The sequence below is a fragment of the Bos javanicus genome, chromosome X (assembly GCF_032452875.1).
Source record: "Bos javanicus breed banteng chromosome X, ARS-OSU_banteng_1.0, whole genome shotgun sequence".
NCBI lineage: Eukaryota > Metazoa > Chordata > Mammalia > Artiodactyla > Bovidae > Bos > Bos javanicus.
This window is the reverse complement of record NC_083897.1, coordinates 104,158,580-104,179,170: the sequence shown is the minus strand read 5'-3', so window position 1 is coordinate 104,179,170 and position 20,591 is coordinate 104,158,580. Positions and strand designations below refer to the sequence as shown.

The window sequence follows — 20,591 nt, the reverse complement described above, 5'->3', positions numbered from 1 at the left end:
ATGCCTGGATTACCACCTTGTGAGAGACCCTAATCAAAGTCACTGATTAAAATTTTGAATAGTATGCCACCCCATAAGGCTTGATACAGTCTCTTTGGACACAATCATCCAACCAGCTATGAAACTACCCAACTGTACTACCCTTAGGCCACATTTCTCCATCTTACTGACAAAATTTTTGTGAGAAACATGTTGAGTGGCTTCCTCAAATCAAGACTTACTGTTATCTACAGAATATTCCTTGCCAATATGGTGACTGCATTAAAGGAAGTCTGTTAGTACTTGTTTTTAGTTGCTTAAGAGAGGCTTGCTCGGGGCTTCCCTCATGGCTCAGCTGGTAAAGAATCTGCTTGCAGTGCAGCAGACCTGGGTTCGAACCCTGGGTCAGGAAGATCCCCTGGAGAAGGAAATGGCAACCCAGTCCAGTATTCTAATGCCTGGAGAATCCCATGGACAGAGGAGCCTGGCGGGTTACAGTCCATGAGGTTGCAAAGAGCTGGACATGACTGAGCGACTTAACCACCATAGACAGGCTCGTGACATGGAGGCCTCTACTCTCAACCCAATCCTTTTCACTAAGACTCCTGTAGTTGGAATCGTATCTTTTGGGACCTCCTATTCTTCTGAACTCTATCTCCTCCGTTTTCCACTTCTCTAAAGTATGCTAAAAATGTGAGGGTAACCAAACATGCCCTTAGCCACTGTGAACCTTACAGTGAGAGGTTCCTTTTATTCTTATTACTTCAGGTCATTCTGAACAGATGTGTTCACAACTATTTTGAAATTTTAAAAGTGTCAGCATTATCTAAGATGAACACTGCCTAAAGCTAACACTTAAGAAAATAAAATGCACACTCACAATTCAAAAACCATGTAAAGCATTCCATCTGAGCTATATGTCTCCAATAATTCTACAATGTGGGGATGTTTCAGCATATGACAGATACTGGCTTCCCGCTTTAGATCTGAAAAACAAACACAGAACACCTTGTTAGGCAGAATTCAAAAGACAATTCGAGTGAATGATGAATGAATGGATGGGATCTATGGTAACATGAAGACTTCTCTAACTATAGAGATGAAATCCCCCATTCAAACAAAGCTTAACTTTTTGCACTTTGACATCTTTGACAATATAACTTTTTAATATTTTTGCCAGCTTAAATCAATATACAAGTCAGCTATTATTAAGAAATGTAAATAACACAACTAAATACTTAACCCAAACTCTTGTAAACAGGTTTCAAAATGTATAACCCTTTCTTGATCAGCTAATAAACAACTCAATTTGCTGTCTTGAATTTTACTTCTTTTTCTGAGGTTTCCCTAAATTGCCTAAGGATATGATGTTTATTCCTTAGTCTAAAATCTAGCATTTATAGACACACATCAGGGAAGTTACATGAATAGAAGGCAAAAAATCAAAACAAAACAGTAAAGGTAAACAGAAAAGGCACTACTCTCAACATCAAAGTTAGAACTTACTTTACATCATCTATAAAATGTGTTGGATAATTCAAGATACTATCTTCACAGTGTTATTTTAAAAAACAAATTCAGATAATGCAGGAAAGACTGCTGTGTAAGTTACATAATACTATTTGAAAAATAAAAGTGTTAATATCCTCATCGTCGTGATCATCGCCATCACACAAAAATAGTTTGGGTGTAAGTGTCACTAGTCATGTCTACATGGAACAAGATAATTAAAGCCTTCCTGTGTTAACAGTGCTGGAGTTTCACCTGCTTGGAGATGAAAAAAATCCAATGTGACATTTTTATATTTGGAAGTAGAAGGGAGACAGGTAAAAGAACCAAGGTTAAGGATATACTGCACAAAGCAGAGAGATAATATTATGTCCTCTCTGATTTGTTAACTCAACTTAGTCTTAGCAACAAGAGCAATGGCCACAGAAGGAACCTTAGAGGATTCACAGAAGGTATAAATAAGGAAGTCAGTAAAGAAGACAAAAGAGAAGCCACCAGAAAAGGAAGAATCAATAATACAATATTAAGAAAGTCAAGAAAATGGGGGAATTAAGGCAACAGTAGTAAGAGAAGGGAGTTTCCCTGGTGCCGCCTGCCAAGGCTGCAGATGTGGGTTCAATCCCTAGGTTGGGAAGATCCCCTGGAGAAGGAAATGGCAACCTACTTCAATATTCTTGCCTGGGAAATCCCATGGACAGAGGAGCCTGGCAGACTACAGTCCATGGGGTTGCAAAGAGTCAGACACAAATTACCAACTAAACAAGAACAAAATTTAAGGGAAGGCTGAGAAAAGGCTGTAAGAAAGATTCAACCAGGAAAAGGCCATAAATGTTCTAAGTAAGATCAAATTCCGTGGAGAGGTCAGATTCAAACTTAGGATGCAGACAATGATGATATAACAAATTTAGGCTGATCACCTCTCTCATTGGTCTAAGTACTCAATATGATTGTTGTCATTTAATGTCCCAACAAGCCTGCGAGATAAGTATTTTACAGATGAGGAAACTGAGACTTTGAAACCTGTTCAGGATCACATAGCAATTACAAGGGGTTGGTTTTGAGCCCTGGCCTAACTCCAAAGTCAGTCCTTCCACAATGCCAGGCTGGGTTTAGACACGATCCTGGTAGTACGAAAGGAATAGCAGGGTCGAAGAAAGTTTGATTTTTTTTGGTCTGTTTTTGCTGTTGTTTTAAAGAGAACACTGCGTTTGTAAGTGTCAGTGATGAAAATCCCTTAGGATCTGGGGTCAGAAAACTCGGTGCCGGTCCAGCCTCTGTCATTACTATTGCTGGCTGACTGCTAACCTCTACAAATGCTTTCCTTATGGCAAATGAAATGTGGACGGTGACATGACGCAGGACCTGCATGGTCTACAACTTCAGAGGGCAGTGGCAAGATTCTAATGAGAAAACAGATGGGAAAGGACTGTGTGGAGTGCAACAGTGTGGGGCTGAAGGGGTTAAGGTGGTTCGGTGTTCATTGTGGAGAAAGAGATGAGATACAAATGAAACATGGTCTCTATCTCCAGAGAGGACAGGTGTGAATAAAGTGTGGCTTTTGCGCTAGGGAGTCATAACTATGAGGAAGACTTGACAAGTGCACTAGAGGACCAGGCTGAAGCCAGACAATATAAATCAGATGTCTGCAGACTTTTTTCTCTCCCTTTAAGATTATTCTGCCTTCTGATTCTACGAAAAGTTTAGGAGTTCTAGTACTGGTTTTAATGTTTATCTCCAGCTTCTCATTTTATTAGAAGTGACCCTCTTCATACCTTCTGCTTTCACCTTAGTTTCTCTTTCCATTGCTTTCTATTCTGATCAAAGTCTGATTCTATTCAATGTTCTGACATCAGAGTCAAGAAGTAAATGGAGATTTAGTGTTTGTCACAACAAAAACGGGTCTTTTCTCCTGTTTTCCATTTACTTTAAATGTTGCCCCTTTCATGTAACTGCAACGTGTTTCAACCTCCGTATTCAGCATTTGACATGTGCCACATTTTTTATACTGAAATATTATAGTAGAAACGGATGCTCTAAAGACCTCTCCATTTGACACACACGTCTCCTTGGTATATGGCTGAAAATGCTTATGGTCTAGTCTCTTCTAATCCACCCTCAAAAATAAAGGCAGGTTTGCTGGGGACCCTGCCTTCAAAGATTAAAACACTCTAAATGTCACTGGGCCTGTCAGTAAAGCATCTGCCTGCAATGTGGGAGACCTGGGTTCAGTCCCTGGGTTGGGAAGTTCCCCTGGAGAAGGAAATGGCAACCCACTCCAGTATTCTTGCCTGGAGAATCCTATGGACAGAAGAGCCTGGCAGGCTACAGTTCATGGGACCGCAAGAGTCGGACATGACTTAGTGCTATCTTCTGACATTTCAGGGACTAAAATTCAAACAATGATTGAGCAGCACAAAACTAACAACATAAAAACATATTGAAATTATAAGGGCAATGATGCAAAATATGGCTTATATCTAGGATAACTGAGGCACCATTTTCCATAATTCAAGTATCGATTAAATGGATGTATTAAATAGCCCGAAAAGAAACATCAGAGTTTACAAAACACAAATGCACCATCTATGCATTCAAGCTATAGATTCCAAGAAGTTAAGCTCAAAATATGTGTTTAGATGTGAGTGTAAATTAAAGACTAACTGCTATTAATTCCTTGCTGATATAGCAAACTAAAAAGAGTATTTTCCTACAAATCAGCTCATGAAGTAGAGTAGGAAGGAATTTGAAAGTAGGTGATAATAATATGATTTGAAATTGTCATTATCTGACTGCTCAGAGATACTAGCTTAGAACATTCCTTTGAGTGACCTGACCCAGGGTTACCATGGTGTTTTGAAGATCTACTTTATCTTTAGTGACTGGGAACTCCTCCACTCTGCCTTGTATTTTTTCATTTTGCAGGGAAATTTTTAAAGATTTAAGGAAGAATCTACTTCTATGTTTAGTGTCCCTATATTTAATTATGTGCCTATATTTTATCAATTTATTTTCTTTTAAAAGGGGCCATTAGTAATATGGAAAGTGATATTTGATATTCTGACCAAAACTGGAGAAACACACTTAAACTGAATCAACCCACTATATGGCGTAATAAGTTCAGGCTATCCAATAACAGTAGAACAACTATGTCCTCCAGGGTCTACTTTTCAGTCTGCCCCTCAAATAAGGGAGGGTTACTTAGGAAACCTGTTTCAGGTGGTTTAAGAAGAATTTTCCTGAAAAGTATGTAGCATTCATTTTTAGAATACTATTAGTTGTTGTTGGAAAAGGAGAATTTTTCATACTACCTTTTAAAAGTCAGATGCTGCTTTCGGAGCCCCACGACTCTACAGCAAGCTAATTTGACCATGGGTCAAAAATAAGTCGGGTATTTACCAATGAGACTAAACAAAGGAATGCTCTCTGACATTCTTAGCACTGGAGTGGCGATCTCATTCTCAATGTCTGAGCTTTAAAGGTCAAATTTAAGAGTCAGCTTTCTCAGAATCGTTCAGTAAGGTTTTAGTTTAGCATCATCCAAAAGAAATACAATGCAAACTTCACACACAATTAAGATATTTTCAGTGGCCACATTAAAAAGAAGAAGGTGAAATTTAACATAGTCTATGCAATCTAATATATCCAAAGTATTATTATTGCAACATATAGTCACATTAAAAAGTATTAATGAAATATGTTACATTCTCTTTGTGTACTAAGTCTTTAAGATCCAGTGTGTTTTATTCTTATATGACATCGCAATTAGGAGCAGTCACATTTCAAGTGCTCAATAGCCGCATGTGGCTAGTGGCTAACAAACTGGAATGGTGCACCTCTGGATAGATTGACTTGATTTAATTCTTGTCCTCTCTCAACTGTGAGTTCGTCTGCATATCTTACATAGCCATTTGTAAAGTCATTCAGTCATTCCAAAAAGAATCTAAACTCAAACACATTTAAAAAAAATTGAAGTATAGTTAATTTATGTTATGTTAGAGTCATACAGCAAAGCGATTCAGTTATACATATATGTATGTGTGTGTGTGTATATATATATACATATTTCTTTTTCAGATTCTTTTCTATTATAAGCTATTACAACATACTGAATACAGTTCCCTGCGCTATACAGTTGGTCCTGTTATCTATTTTATATATAGTAGTGTGTATCTGCTAATCCCAAGCGCTTAATTTATCTCTTCCCCCTGCACCCTGTTATCCCCTTTAGTAACCATAAATTTGTCTTCTATGTCTGTAAGTCTATTTCCAAACAGATGTGTTTTTAAAAAGCACTTCCACAGAAGGAAACGACAGCTTTTAGTAACCCAAATCCATCACTTAATGACTAAATCTGGAATTTCTTCCCTATTGTTAATCAAACCCTTTTCTGGTTTCAGTTCAGTTCAGTTGCTCAGTCATGTCTGACTCTTTTCAACCCCATGGATTGCAGCATGCCAGGCTTCCCTGTCCATCACCAACTTCTGGAGTTTGCTCAAACTCATGTCCATCGAGTCGGCGATGCTATCCAACCATCTCATCCTCTGTCATCCCCTTCTCTTTCTGCCTTCAATCTTTACTTGTTTAGTAGCTTTTAATTATTTTATCTTGTTTAATCTATGAAACACTCAAAGGGTAGTCAACATCTGCTGAATAGCAGCCCTGTGGACACTTCAAAATTTATTGAATGATCTTAGACCATCCAGTGCGGTATCTGGGATTTTTAAATGTTCCTCCATAATTCCTCATTTAATAGTTATAATAACCCTGTGAGGTAAATATGTCTAGTTTCACTTTACAGAGGAAAAGACTGTGCAGTGAGATACTTAGGTTGTTGAGATCACAGAAGTAGTGAGTAGAGGAAGCAGAGCTAATAACTGAAGTCCAGTGCTCTCCACATCATACCACAATGGCTCCTGCGGCTACATAGTTTTTATATGTTCCCTCAAGATCCAATCATATAACAGTTGTAATACTGACATGGGTGATCAACTATCAAGACTGCTACAGAACCAGCTTTATTTCAGCTGCACTATCACCAGTGATGATCAGAAATTAGACACTGATTTTTAACAGACAAATACATAAGTATTCTCACTTGTTTTCAAAGAATTTCCAGGTTGTGTTAGAAATTCAATAGTTAAAATTCAGAGCTGACCCAGGCTCCAACTGCACATAAAGAATGTTCTAATCTAGCCATAAAATAATTAGGACAAGGATTAATGTGTTCGTTTGAATCAATATTAATAACAAAATAACTAAATGAAAGTCATTACTGACTCAACATTTTTTCCTTGGCCAGCTGAAATTAATGATCATGTGGTATTTTAAGAAAGGGATCCAAGCAGAATCTTGGAAAGATTATAGCAGCCAAGTTAAATGCTGCTGCTGAGCTCCACCTTTATCTAATAACCAGTTTGAAGACTAAAGATCCCAGCTGCCTTTGGCAATAATATAGGTCAGGCTGGCTTTAATGAGGCCATCTTCCTATAAATCAAGAAAATTGACCTTCTCAACTAGAGGATGACCAGAGGCCTAGACAGGCCCCCACACCAATCTGAGTTAAGGGGAAACTCATTATTTCTTTGATCTTCTATACATTTTACTAGCAGATTTTATTATCTTTTTTCACATACAATGAGAAATGCAAGCAGCTTGTAATTTCTTTGAATTCTTGCCCATTTAATACAATCTTATAGCCTAACATCTCACCTGTTAGGTGCATGAAGAAAAGCAGCAGCATACCATTAATTGAGAATGTTTGACTAGTGCAAAATTTGTTCTTAAATAGGCAAATACATCAGTTAGAAATCAATATCAACTACACTGTTGTTTAGTAGCTAAGTCGTGTCCGAGTCTTTGCAACCCCATGCACTGTAGCCTGCCAGGCTCCTCTGTCCATGGGATTTCCCAGGCAAGAATACTGGAGTGGGTTGCCATTTCCTTTTCCAAGGGATTTTCCTGACCCAAAGATCAAACCTGTACCTCTTGCATTGGCAGGCGGATACTTTACCACTGAGCCACCAGGGAAGCCCCTTAACTATGTTAAGCATTTACAAATTAATGATTTTAGTAATACATTTCCCAAAGAATTTTGAGTTCTGGAAGTATAATAAATATATTAAAGCATCCTGGCCAGTTGAATACCAAATTTAAACTAAATTCAACACTATATTTGAGGTATTATCAACAACTATCAGCAGTAAATTATAATAAAGCCAATTACTGTAAGAACTACTTGTCTCCCTTCTCATTCTTCATTAGGATGAGTTTGGTAAGTATCATTTATTTCTAGGGACTTGCATTTAAAACAACTCTAGGTCATTCTTAATCAGTATTGAAAAACTATAATTCATTTAGCTTGTTAATTAGATATTAATAAAGATACAGGTGATCAGTTCAATGATCTTTATAATATTTATCTTCTGAGGTGTTCAAATGTTCTGAAAGAAGAGCAAGTGCTTAAAAACTATATATAGAGCCAACATTAGGTTCAAATGTAACTCTGAGTCATCTATTTAAGGAATTACTCAACCATGAATTTGGTGAGGATCTGTTTTGAACAAATAAAAATAGAAAGATGTTAGTTACATGGATAAAGGAAAAAAGCAGAGGTGACTGAAATCCAAACAACATAAAGTTTCAGCATTAGAGTTTTTCTCAAATATATGAATGACCATTATTACAATCATATTTTACACATGATAAAAGTAGAAATATAATGTTCTGAACATCTCTAGAAGGTACAATTCCTCTGCTGCTTTTTATTTGGGGAAAATGTAAACCAAAAAAGCTTTAAAAAAAGAGAGAAAGATTGGGGCATTTTACTATTATAAAACCCAGACACTGGGCACTTCCCTGGCAGTCCAGTGGCTAAAGAGTTCTCCTTCCAATGCACAGGGTGTGGGTTTGGTCCCTGGTTGGGGAGCTAAGATACCACATGCCTCGGGGCCAAAAAACCGAAACATAAAACAGAAGCAATACTGTAACACACTCAATAAAGACTGAAGGGAAAAAAAAAAACCTCAGACATCTATTTCAAAATGGTACTCCTTTATGAAAGAAAATTGGAGAAATATCAGTTTATGCTTCAATTACTTTTCAATATTAAAGTCTTGAAAAATATGTTAGGAGCTAAAGGAACTTTGTGGGATGACAGAGTGTACTATATTTAAACTCATCATATATACATATTAGAACTCTTTGGACTGTACACTTAGATGGATTCACTTTTTTCTGCATAAAGTTTTATTCAATAAAGTTTGAAAAAGAAAAGTGTTATTGCAATAAGACAGGAATTCAACTAATAAGTATCAAGTAAAAAAATGTTCACATACCTCGTATTTTACATTTTCCTAATTATGCCATCTATATCGTCTTCCCCCATTATCTGAAAGTAGAGTGTTTCTATGAAACCTCCTATAAGCCAAAATGGCATAAAAGGACGATGTAGTTACTTTTTTTCATAAAAGCAAAACTTATCTTCAGATTTTTTTTTCAGTTAGTGAAAACTGATACGAATGTAGGTCTTTTGTAAAAGCAAAGTGCTATGAAGAAAATTTTTTAAAAGTGGGAGATATGTCTATTATGTTCTATTTTTATTTATTTCCAGCTGAGTTCAACAGGGATATGTGGTAGGAGATGTTGCCTCATGACCCACTCCTGCTACACCTCTTTCTTCCACGATGGGGCAAGCCCAGGAAATACTGCCACCAGGAGCAAAATTCTCCCCAGAAAGCAATCGACAGTGTCTAATATACAAAGAAAAGAATGACTGAGGCCGAAATTCTCCATGGCATAGTGGAATAACTATCATAATATTTAAAAATAACATGAGTTTCCTGTATCCAGCAGTTGGATACTTCTGTCAACAAATCTCATGATAGGGAAAAAGAAAACTTATTAGTGAAAAAATTAGTAACAATGAATGGCACTTATTTTGAAAAGGATCAAGAAAAACAACTAGCTAATTATTTTGATAAACAGCAGCTTGAAATAGGAGATTATGCATAACCCTGCAGACTCACAGCCACAACTGCCAAAATTAAATCTTTGTTTTGTTGGTCTACTGCCCAAATCCAGACTTATATAGATAGTTGCAAATGGCTAAGAGGTATGTGTAACTTAAATAGTTCATCTTGTTATCTTTATTTTACAAAAACTAATGAAACAGCTTCAAAGAACAGTAGTAGAATCAAGGACAGCAGCTACGGTGGCAGACAGGAGAAGATAGTTTTTGTACAGAGTGGAACTCTGGACTAGGGAAACAAGGAATTCTGAAAAGGCCATATTTCTCCTTGTTTTAATAAAATTTTAAGTAAACAGTACACTGCTTTGCCCTTAGAATAAACTATCTTGATTTAATCCTCTCCACAAAACCAGGAGGCAGCACACGTAAGTATCTGAAAATGTGGCCACTCTCTACATTGGCAATTTTTTAACTTATTTGGGGCCAGAAGCCATTTTCTACATCTGCTATAGTGATAAAGATTTTGTAGAAAAAGAAGGAAAAAGCGCAAGGGATTGATGTAGATACTGATGTTCAAGGGCATGAGTTTGAGCAAACTCTGGGAGGACAGGGAAGCCTGGTGTGCTGTAGTCTATGGGGTGGTGAAGAGTTGGACAGGACTTACAGACTGAACAACAGCAACAAAGGATAAGATAATCATCTAACCCATCTCAAGAAGGTCACAAAAACACTGTCAAGACTGGAAAGCTACAGAAACTAGCGCCTCCTTGTACACCTGCATAATGAGCACAATTTGAGGACAATCACTACTTAGATTAAAAAAATAAGCATATACCTTATATTCTTTTACAGCTTCCCTGGTAGCTCAGATGGTAAAGAATCTGCCTGCAATGCAGGAGGCCTGGGTTCAACCCCTGGGTTGAGAAGATCCCCTGGAGAAGGGAATGGCAACCCACTCCAGTATTCTTGCCTAGAGAATCCCATGGATAGACCATGAGGTCACAAACAGTTGGACACGACTGAGTGACTAACACTTTCATGTTGTATTATTTTAGCTTCAACCCCAAACTTAGCACTTTGCTGTGTGAAATGCATGGAACTATCACAAAGTGTTTTTCTTCTTTTTTTGAAAAATTACAGAACGTTCTCTTGGGGACATTCCATGTGGTCCAATTTCTTGTTTCCTATCTTGATATCAAAATAATATAAATTGTTTACTTATTAGAGTATAATGTTTAATACATAAAATAAGTATACTTTATGCTCAGGGGTTTGCCTGTTTGTTGTGGGTTGAATGTCAGAATATGTATTTCCTTACTCTTTAAAGAATGTACATTTATAGTCAACCAGTCTTTTTTCTTGACTTTTTTCTCTCTAGTTCCTTTGCCATTTCATCAGACTTGGAATGGGTAAAACATAAGTTTCCTTAAAAGTTGAGAGAGAAACAGAGGCTTCTGGCATCTGATTCTCATACAGTTTAGTGCAATCTCAGCGAGGCAGAGCCAGTGAAAACAAGGAAAGGAAGTTAGGTAGGGCCTTAATCCCTGTTCACTTGTGACCTAGGTGGTGTAGTGGTAAAGAACCCATCTGTCAATGCAGGAGATCCAAGAGATTGGGGTTTGATCCCTGGGTCAGGAAGACCCCCTGGAGGAAGGCACAGCAACCCACTCCAGTATTCTTGCCTGGAGAATCCCCATGGACAGAGGAGCCTAGCAGGCTATATAGTCCATGGGACAGCAAAACGTTGGACACAACTGAGCACACACAAGTCTAATTCATGTCTTAGTAACATGGGAAACAAATACAAATAATACCTTATTCAGGTCATTCTGCTGCTGCTGCTACTAAGTCGCTTCAGTCGTGTCCAACTCTGTGCGAATCCATAGACGGCAGCCCACCAGGATCCCCCATCCCTGGGATTCTCCAGGCAAGAACACTGGAGTGGGTTGCCATTTCCTTCTCCAACGCATGAAAGTGAAAAGTGAAAGGGAAGTCGCTCAGACCCCGTGGACTGCAGCCTACTAGGCTCTTCCGCCCATTGGATTTTCCAGGCAAGAGTACTGGAGTGGGGTGCCATTTCCTCCTCCAATGCATCAAAGTGAAAAGTGAAAGTGAAGTCACTCAGTTGTGTCCGATTCTTAGAGACCCCGTGGACTGAAGCCTACCAGGCTCCTCCATCCATGGGATTTTCCAGGCAAGAGGACTGGAGTGGGGTGCCATTTCCTTCTCCAGTGCATGAAAGTGAAAAGTGAAAGTGAAGTCGCTCAGTCGTGTCCAACTCTTCTCGACCCCATGGACTGCAGCCCACCAGGCTCCTCCACCCATGGTATTTTCCAGGCAAGAGTACTGGAGTGGGGTGCCATTGCCTTCTCCGTCAGGCCATTCTAGACAATGGCTTATTTCATATAAGTGACTTTTCCAGAAAGGGTGCCAATGTGTCCTAGTTTGCCCAGTGCTTTCTAGTTGTAGCACTGAAAGTTCTGTGTCCCAAGAACCTGCCCTCAGTTCCAGGTAAACTGGGATGGTTGGTCACTTATTTCCTCAGATCTGGCACTTATCCTTTCAAATGCTAACACTCTTCTGCTTGGAGGCAGTTATGATATAATAGAGCAACAGATTTGTAGTCAAAAGGCCTGTGTTTAAATCCTGGTGGCTGAGATGGTAAAGAATCTGACTGTGATGTGGAAGACCCAAGTTTGATCCCTGGGTCAGGAAGATCTCCTGGAGAAGGGAATGGCTACTCACTCCAGTATTCTTGCCTGGAGAAGCCCATGGACAGAGGAGCCGGGCAGGCTACAAGCCCACGGGGTTGCAAAGAGTTATACATGACTGAGCAACTAACACTTACTTACTTACTTTCCATCATTTAGAAGATGTTATGACCCTGAACGTTGGTTTCATCATCTATAAAATGAAAAGACTAAGAGAATAGCTCCCATCCTGGTTGTAGTTAGCCCCGGGTGACTGTGAAAGTGCCTTCCATGGGGCATGGCACAGAGCATGTGCACCGTAAGTTGTTTCCTTTCCCTTTGACCATTTTTGGTGGAAATAATTCTCTCTTACCTTTACCAAATGTCAGTCAAACCAAGTTTGATGACAAGAAGTTGGCAACACGAACATCCAATAACTGAAACACAGTACTACATAGTTCTAAACCTACTCTTACTTTGAAATTTTTCATCTACATTTTTTTGGGAAACCACTTAAAACAATTCATAAGGAACCAAATCTGAAGTTGACCAAAGAATTATTTGTGTGTGTGTGTTGGGGGGGTGGGTGGGTGGGTAGTAAAAAGCAGGTACAGTTGAAGTGTCTAATAATGAGGACACTGGTTTTTAAAAAAAGCAAAACACAATCCACATAGCTTTGTATGTGTGGCCCACTGACTACTGGCACCATTACTCTTCTAGACAGTCCTTAGAGTCATCCTCATACCAACTACTACTTTTCTCCCACTTCCATATGCAGCTGCCAAAACCTGTCCATTCAATTTCTGTAACACCTGTCAAAACAATCTGCCCCTTCTTGCACTTAGCCTAGTTTCAGCCCTCATGGATTCTTGTCTGGATCACAGCAAAGATCTTCTAATGGGTTTCTCTGCTTCCAGTTCCTTCTTTTCACTCTACTCATTAAATTGTCATCATAGTTTTTTATTCTAAAACAAGTACTATATCACTTCAAAAACCTTCATGGCTGTCCATCCTATCTACCAAGATGTTATAATTCCTCAGCTCCACGTGGGAAGCCTTTCCAAAATGATTTTTAAGTCAAACAACTTAACTGGGGTGCACAAAGCTATTTAGCAACATAACTGGAAGAAGAACCCAGTTCTCTTATTTCTTGGGTTTCCCAGGTGGCTCAGTAGTAAAGAATTTGCCTGCCAAGCAGAAGACCTAGGTTTCATCCCTGGGTCAGGAAGATCCCCTGGAGAAGAGAATGGCAACCCACTCCAGTATTCTTATCTGAAGAATCTCATGGAGAGAGGAGCCTGGAGGGCTACAGTCCACACACACACACACACACACATCTTCTGCTTCTTAGTCAAGTAATTTAGGTTTACTTTTTTCTTTCAATTTTGGGGTTGGGGGGATGATGTCACACACATTACATTCATTTCTAACTTCTCCCATTATCCTCCCTGACTCCTACTGTGAACTACCCACAGCTACTGCAACACCTACTCTATCCCCCATGCTCTTTGTGCTCTTGAAAATGCTGCTCCCTGTTTGATGCTCTGTGTGCTTCCTTCTCTGTTGAAAAACACCAACTCATATCCATTCAAATTCTACTCACACTTTACCGCAAAACAGTCTCCTCAGCTGAGGTAGGCACACCCTGCTGTGATCTCACAACAGCTCTCCTATACACAACTCAGTGTTTCAGTCTTTCCCAAACTGTGCTAGTGCTGGTGAGTTATATTCCGGCTAACACTGCTGGAAGGCAGCACCAAACACACATACCTCACTCAACCAATGTCTATTATGTCTTCTCTCTCACATCAAATTGTATGTGTGTGTGTATCATTGAATCAGAGAGGGTTGGAAATGGGACAGTAAGGGAGCCATCATCACATGCTCCTCTTCATCCTCACATTTTACTCCTAAGAGAAACGAGGTATTGAAGTCACACAGCTAGTTCATAGCACAACTAGAAAATGAATTCAGGTCTCTGATTCTCAATCTTTCCATCACTCTATACTCTACTGGAAGAGAACTCTAAAAATCTCCAAAATTTCAGACAATCTAGTCCAGGTAGCACATACACACTGATTAAAGCATTTTCAGAGAATGGCCCCAAAATGCCATCTGTGTGAAGATAATTGACTGCTAAGGTTATTTTGTATATTGTATTATAACTTAAAATGAAAAACTTCAAGGTGCTACTGAGTGCACTGGCTTAAAGCAAAAGTAACATCTGCCTAACATTTCTATGTCACTGCTGAGTGTATGCCCTGTATTATTTAATATTATAAATCACATGGCCAAAAAAAGTCTTCTCTTGAAAGAATGAAGAAAGAAAATGAAAGTGTTGGTTGCTCAGTCATGTCCATCTCTTTGCGACCCCATGGACTACAGCATGCCAGGCTTCCCTGTCCATTATCAACTCCCGGAGCTTGCTCAAACTCATGTCCATTGAGTCAGTGATGCCATGCAACCATCTCATCCTCTGTCGCCCCCTTCTCTTTATGCCCTCAATCTTTTCCAACATCAGGGTCTTTTCTAATGAGTCAGTCTTAAGGTGGCCAAAGTACTGGAGCTTCAGTTTGAGCATCAGTCCTTCCAATGAATATTGAGGATTAAATTCATTTAGGATTGACTGGTTTGATCTCCTTGCAGTCCAAGAAGTCTTAAGAGTCTTCTCCAACACCACAGTTCAAAAACATAATTCTTTGGTGCTCACCCTTCTTTATTAGGTTAAGTGATCACATAATTCCAAAAGAAGTATATGAAAAGAGCACATCTAATTTTCTTCCACTAGAGGACACTAAAGATCATATTATAGCTAGTTAGGCAAATAATATCACCAAGATCTCTGGCTACAGACAATAATATTATTGCTCTTGATAATATAATACACAGATGAGATGGTTATTTGCCTTTGACATGTCTAAAAGCAATAACCATTATCTAACATTTTTGGAGTCAGTCTCAGAAAATGTGTGGACTCATTTAACCCTCACAACAACCCTAAGAAGTAGATGATACTCACTTTATACATGAGGAATCTGAGGCAGAGAGCAATTAAGTCACTCACTCACAGATGCAAGTTATAAATAAGCTCTTTGTAGGGACTTCCCAGGTGGGGCTAGTCGTAAAGAACCCGCCTACAATGGAGACTTAAGAGACGTGAGTTCGATCCCTGGGTTGGGAAGATCCCCTGAAGGACATGGCAACCCACTCCAGTATTCTTGTCTGGAGAATCCATGGACAGAGGAGCCTGGTGGGCTACAGTCCATGCAGTCACAGAGACTCAGACACGATTGAAGAGACTTAGCTAGGAATATAGAAGCTGAAATATAAAGTCTTGATTAAAGTTAAATCAGAGCAAAGTTCAGTAATAAAATCCTACTATCTTTCAAAAAATTCTCAGTTTAGTCTATCCAAGCCACCTGATTATATCTTTGAAAACCCAGACTGCTGTAAGGTGCAGAATCATTAAAAATACAACTAGGTAGGGCTTCCAGAATGGCTGTGAGTACAAGGAAACCTCTCCCATAGAGAGATGAATATGAAGCAGGCTAAAATTAACAATCATTCAAAGTCTCTGGAGATTGATCAAAAGACTTACAACAAACTGAGAAGCAGTTATTCAATAACATCTACAGAAACTCGATAAGAAGAATGGGAGGCTGTGGCATTCAGGACTGGGACTGAACCTGTGTCCCCTTAGTTCTGCCTGAGGAGGACCTGTTCAAAGGGGCTCAGCAGCTGTGTGCAGATCAGCTCCATGAGGAAGAAAAGCTGTTTAGGGTGGATCTCGCAGCTGGTGAACATCAGCATATCCCACTTTCCATGGTTCCATGCTGTCGAAGGCTATCTTGAGTGGCTGGTAGAAGCTGGATGGCAGCGCCTAGTTGCCACTCCCAAGTCCAGCTAAATCCAGATTTATCCAGGCGGGGCAGCTGGTAAAGAGTAGTCAGTCCCTCTTTCCTGCAATGCTGGAGAGCCACGGAGGTGGGCTTGGCAGCCCAGTGGCAGCTGTAATCTCCTTCAACTTTCTAGGCCAAAGAACTTGTCCAAGACAGTTAGCATCTGGTGAACAATGGCAGATATCATCCTCCCTGGCTCTGATGTGGAAGATCCCTATGGAGTGGCAGTAGCAGCCAGAAGGGAGCTCCCCTCCTCTCCTCGTAACCCCCCCTCCCCAAATACAGCTTGCTCCATAGGGAAGATCTGCGTAGAGTAGCCAGTGAAGAGGAGTTTCCTTTTCCACCACGCTCTTGTTCCATAGAAGAGATTCTGCCCAGGGGAGGGTATAGCAAGCCTCATAGGCTAGCAAATCCTTCCCCTGACAAGGGGCTCAACTTTAACTGGATCAGAATATGGAGTAAGTTATACCACAAGGCATTGTCAAAAACAATAGAGCACTCACTAACAATTAGTACAGTATGATGCCAACAGAGGTAGATCATCTTAATGGGAGATCAGGGGATGAGTGGGTCGAAGGAGCCCAGTTAAAGCCAGAGTCATTCCTAATAGTCAGGAAAGTTGTGCACATTCTCAAGGCTACTCCCTCTGAAGAGACCTACCAGAGGTTGCACTGAACCAACAAGCCACTAAACAAACAAGCAAACAAGAACAAGTCCTAGAGTACAGGAGGGCTGTTCGTATCCAGATCTACCATAACAAAAAGTTGAGACACACACAAGACAGGAAAGCTCTATCCCTGTACATTTTTACAGGAAAGAATGATACTTGTACATGTTTTTTTAAAAGCAGAAAATAGAAACTGCCTTAAGGAGGTCCAGATGTTGGACTTATCAAAAACCCCTCAAACTGGCTACTATAAATACATTCATAGAACTAAATGAAATTCACATTTAAAGAATTTTTAAAAGGTGTTACAACAATGTCTTATCAAATAGAGAATATCAGTAAAGAGAAATTATTTTAAAAAGAACAAAATTTATACTCTGCTGTTAAAAGTACAATAACCAAAATGAAATATTTACTAGAGAGGTTCAAAAGTAGATTTGAGCTGGCAGAAAAAAACACAAACTTCAAGACAGATTATTGATAGAGATTATGAAATCTGAAAAATATGGAAGAGAAAAGAATGAAGAAAAAATGAACAGAGCATCAGAGAAATATTAGACACCATTAATACATTAATATATGTATAACGGGAATACCACAAAGAGAGAAGAGAAAAAGAGACCTGAAAAATATACTGATAAAAAGATTGAATAAATAAATTGGGGAAAACAAACCTCCTAGATAGAAGATATTCAAATACTAACCAAGTTATCTGATTCTATTCTTTAAGATTTCATGAACCTGTTTCTCTGTGTCCATTTCAACTGCCACTTGGAAGTTAGTTGAGGTCATCATTTATCTTGCCCAGATTACTGCAAATCTCATCCTTATATTATAGTCAAAGTTTTTCCTAAAACTAAAATTCAATCATACCTAACTACCAGTCCCCTACCCCACACTCAAACTCCATTCCCCTCAGATGTAGCTTGGCCCATTTAGAGCTTTTCAGAATCATCACAGTATTTATTTTAAGAAGAGGTCCCTGGCCCACATCCCATACCTACTAGATTGGACTCACTGAGGGAGGAGGCCCAAAACCAATCAGTGCTTTAAAATAAGCACCACCCTCACTCTCCTCTCCCACAATTCTTCTGAACAATGAAGAATGAAAACCATAGTGAATGGGCCACTGTTTATGTCTTTACCCTTAGCTCTCATTGCTCCCAGAAAGTTTCAAATGGTGATCATGATGTGACCACAGAGGGCTATATTGTAGGAGACAGTAACCAGACATTCATACAGTATAATAAATGAATGCATAAAATTATTTAGGGAATCATAATTCCACTGTATGAATAAATAAACCCTTAATTCCACTGAAACATGGTAGTCTAACTGTCTGCATTTCTCTTTTACCTCCTGAAGCCCAATTAATATTTCAATAAACACATTAAAAAAGACATGACACACAAAGATAAAAACAACAAGAGAGGAGGCAACAGCACACTAGTTGAGTAAACAAAATCTTAGATGGTAGAAAGTGCCGGGGACCAGCCCCGGCTGATCCAGGGTATTCGAAGGAGAGACAGCATAGGCGAAGATCAGGAAACAATTGCTTAATTAAATGTTAATTAAGGATATAAAGAGTAATAGAATGAGGATAGCTCAGTAAAATTCAGTGAAGAAAAGAGGCTGAAATAAGGATAGCTCAGTGAGGAAATTCAGTGGAGAAAAGAGGCTGAATAATTCAGCCAGAAGGTAAGAGAAAGAACGACATGGTGAGACCAAGTTTCGGTGAACAAGGCCCGCACTTTATTTTCCAAAGTAGTTTTTATACCATAAGTTATGCATAGAGGATAATGGGGGAAGGGGTAGAGTCAGGCAGCAAGCCAGGCTTTCTTCCTGCAAACTTATCATATGCAAAAGCTTAGGTGATTTGCATCATCTTCTGGCCCGGAGGCCTGTTAACATTTTAAGACCCTTTCTTCAGAAAACTTATTTTTCTCTAAAGGTGATTGGTCAGGCACCACCCTCCAAAAGCATTAGATAAAGTTGCGTTCCTACAGAGCAAAGGTGTGGTGGGCTATAACAAGAAAAAGAATTAACTCAAGGGTCCCAGGTTACAAACATTAAAGCTACTACTTACACCAATTATATTAATCAATACACTGCCAGGGACACAGCAGGTAAGGGATATGGAAACTTAGCAGCAAACACTGGCCCAACAAGTGAAAATCCCTTCACCAATACAATTTCTAATCAATCTTTTAACTACTCAAAAGAATCTGTGTTTAGACAGCTTAGAACATCTCCTGCCTCTCACAGTTGGGAGGCTCTGAACAATCACATGTGGCCGGAAAAACCTATTCAGGCAGGCTAGAGGATTTCCAAAGGAGTTTGTAGGCTGAAACACTGTCACACACAGGAATTATTAACTGGAGCTGTAAGCTAACTCTTTTTCAGAGAGGTAGTGGGGGACAGCCCCCCGTAAAGTCAGAGGTGTAGGTGAAAGCACAAAGCAGAAAGTAGGCAGACTCTGGTTTTGGGGGTAGATGCTCGAGAATTTCCAGGGGGACTCCTGAAGCTCGATCCCGCCTTTGCGTATGCCGAGCCTCCTTCCTCATGACCTTTGTCATGGGCGGAGTTCCTCACTGGCTCCCAGCAGTGATAGAATTCCAGTTGAGCTATTCCAGATCCTGAAAGATGATGCTGTGGAAAGTGCTGCACTCAATATGCAATATGCAATATGCACTCAATATGCAATATGCCGGCTCCCGGCAAGAAAGTAAATGGATAAAGGTAGCAGATCAGAGAAAGCTGAAATCCCAATGTGGCCACCATTAAGATGTGACTCTCAATCTCTTACTCCAGGGATTGTGACTGACTGAGAATCCCAGGCAAAGCACTATGAATCCATCACTGTGTTCCCATCACCACCATGTATCTCACAGGTTACTCTCAGTCATGACTGGAAAGCAGCAGGACTATTAAGGCAGGCTCATTTAGCTATGGGACTCTGAAGGCCCACATTGGCTCAAGGACTCCCAACAGGCTTCACCAAAACTTTCTGGAGATGGCACCTTAGTCTAAGATTTTTCCTGCTCTTTCTCCTCCAAAGGACTCAGACCTGCATAACCTGTGATGGTTTTGCCTCAGTTTCCTTAGGCTCCCTCCCCTTTTTCACTTACAGGTAGTTTTCGAATTAATTTCTTGCATATCCAATCTGTTCTTGGCATATGCTTTTTGTAGAACCTGAACTAACACACCAAGCTTATACGAGGCAAGAGAGTAAGAAGTAAGCTCCAAAGTCTACCAAAATGCTCCCCAAAAGTTTAGGAAAAGGAAGCACCATGTATCTTTGAAGCCAGGAGTCTACAGAGGAGCAGACAACAGAAGGATTGGCTGAACCTTTACAGGAGTAGTTTGACCCTAGACATCCTCAACAAAGAAAATTATTCCTGTCTTACTCTTTGGAGAGTTGAGACACCAGACTCAGTTCACATCAGAATGAAGTGTTGTATCTCAATAGGAGGACTAACTGTAAAGTCTATGTGTTAAATAAATAAACATGTTAAAATAAAGACCCTTACCTCCTTCCCCAACATGGCTCCTGGAACTACTGCAATCAGGCTTAGAAATGAATTCCTCCCCATTCTGTACACACAGCCCTAGCCCAAGATACAAGATTGAAAGATTGTTCTCTGTTAAGCCAACCTGCTTAAGAACAAAAGACCTACAGATACTGACATCCATAGGGCTCTTGAAAAATGGTTCAGTCCTTGTTAGATCACTTAGAGTTTCCAGGCAACTGGTTAAGACTTCTTTCTTAAAAATAAAAGAAGAGCCAAGGATCATCAGACATTTGAGGAAAGCCTCTAAAAGGTAAGAGACTAACAAACAAATGGGAAGAAAATATTTCTGAGGAAACCATTACCAGGATA

General features: G+C 39.6%; 1 protein-coding gene across 8 annotated transcripts in view; it reads right to left on the bottom strand.

Moving 5' to 3' along the window:
• Positions 1 to 20,591, bottom strand: part of CASK (calcium/calmodulin dependent serine protein kinase) — a 372,618-nt gene that overhangs the window by 232,048 nt on the left and 119,979 nt on the right. For all 8 annotated transcript variants that reach the window (XM_061410389.1, XM_061410391.1, XM_061410392.1 and 5 more), the window contains exon 3: positions 860 to 965. In XM_061410389.1, coding sequence (XP_061266373.1) covers positions 860 to 965 — 106 coding nt within the window. The remainder of the gene's footprint in view (positions 1 to 859; positions 966 to 20,591) is intronic.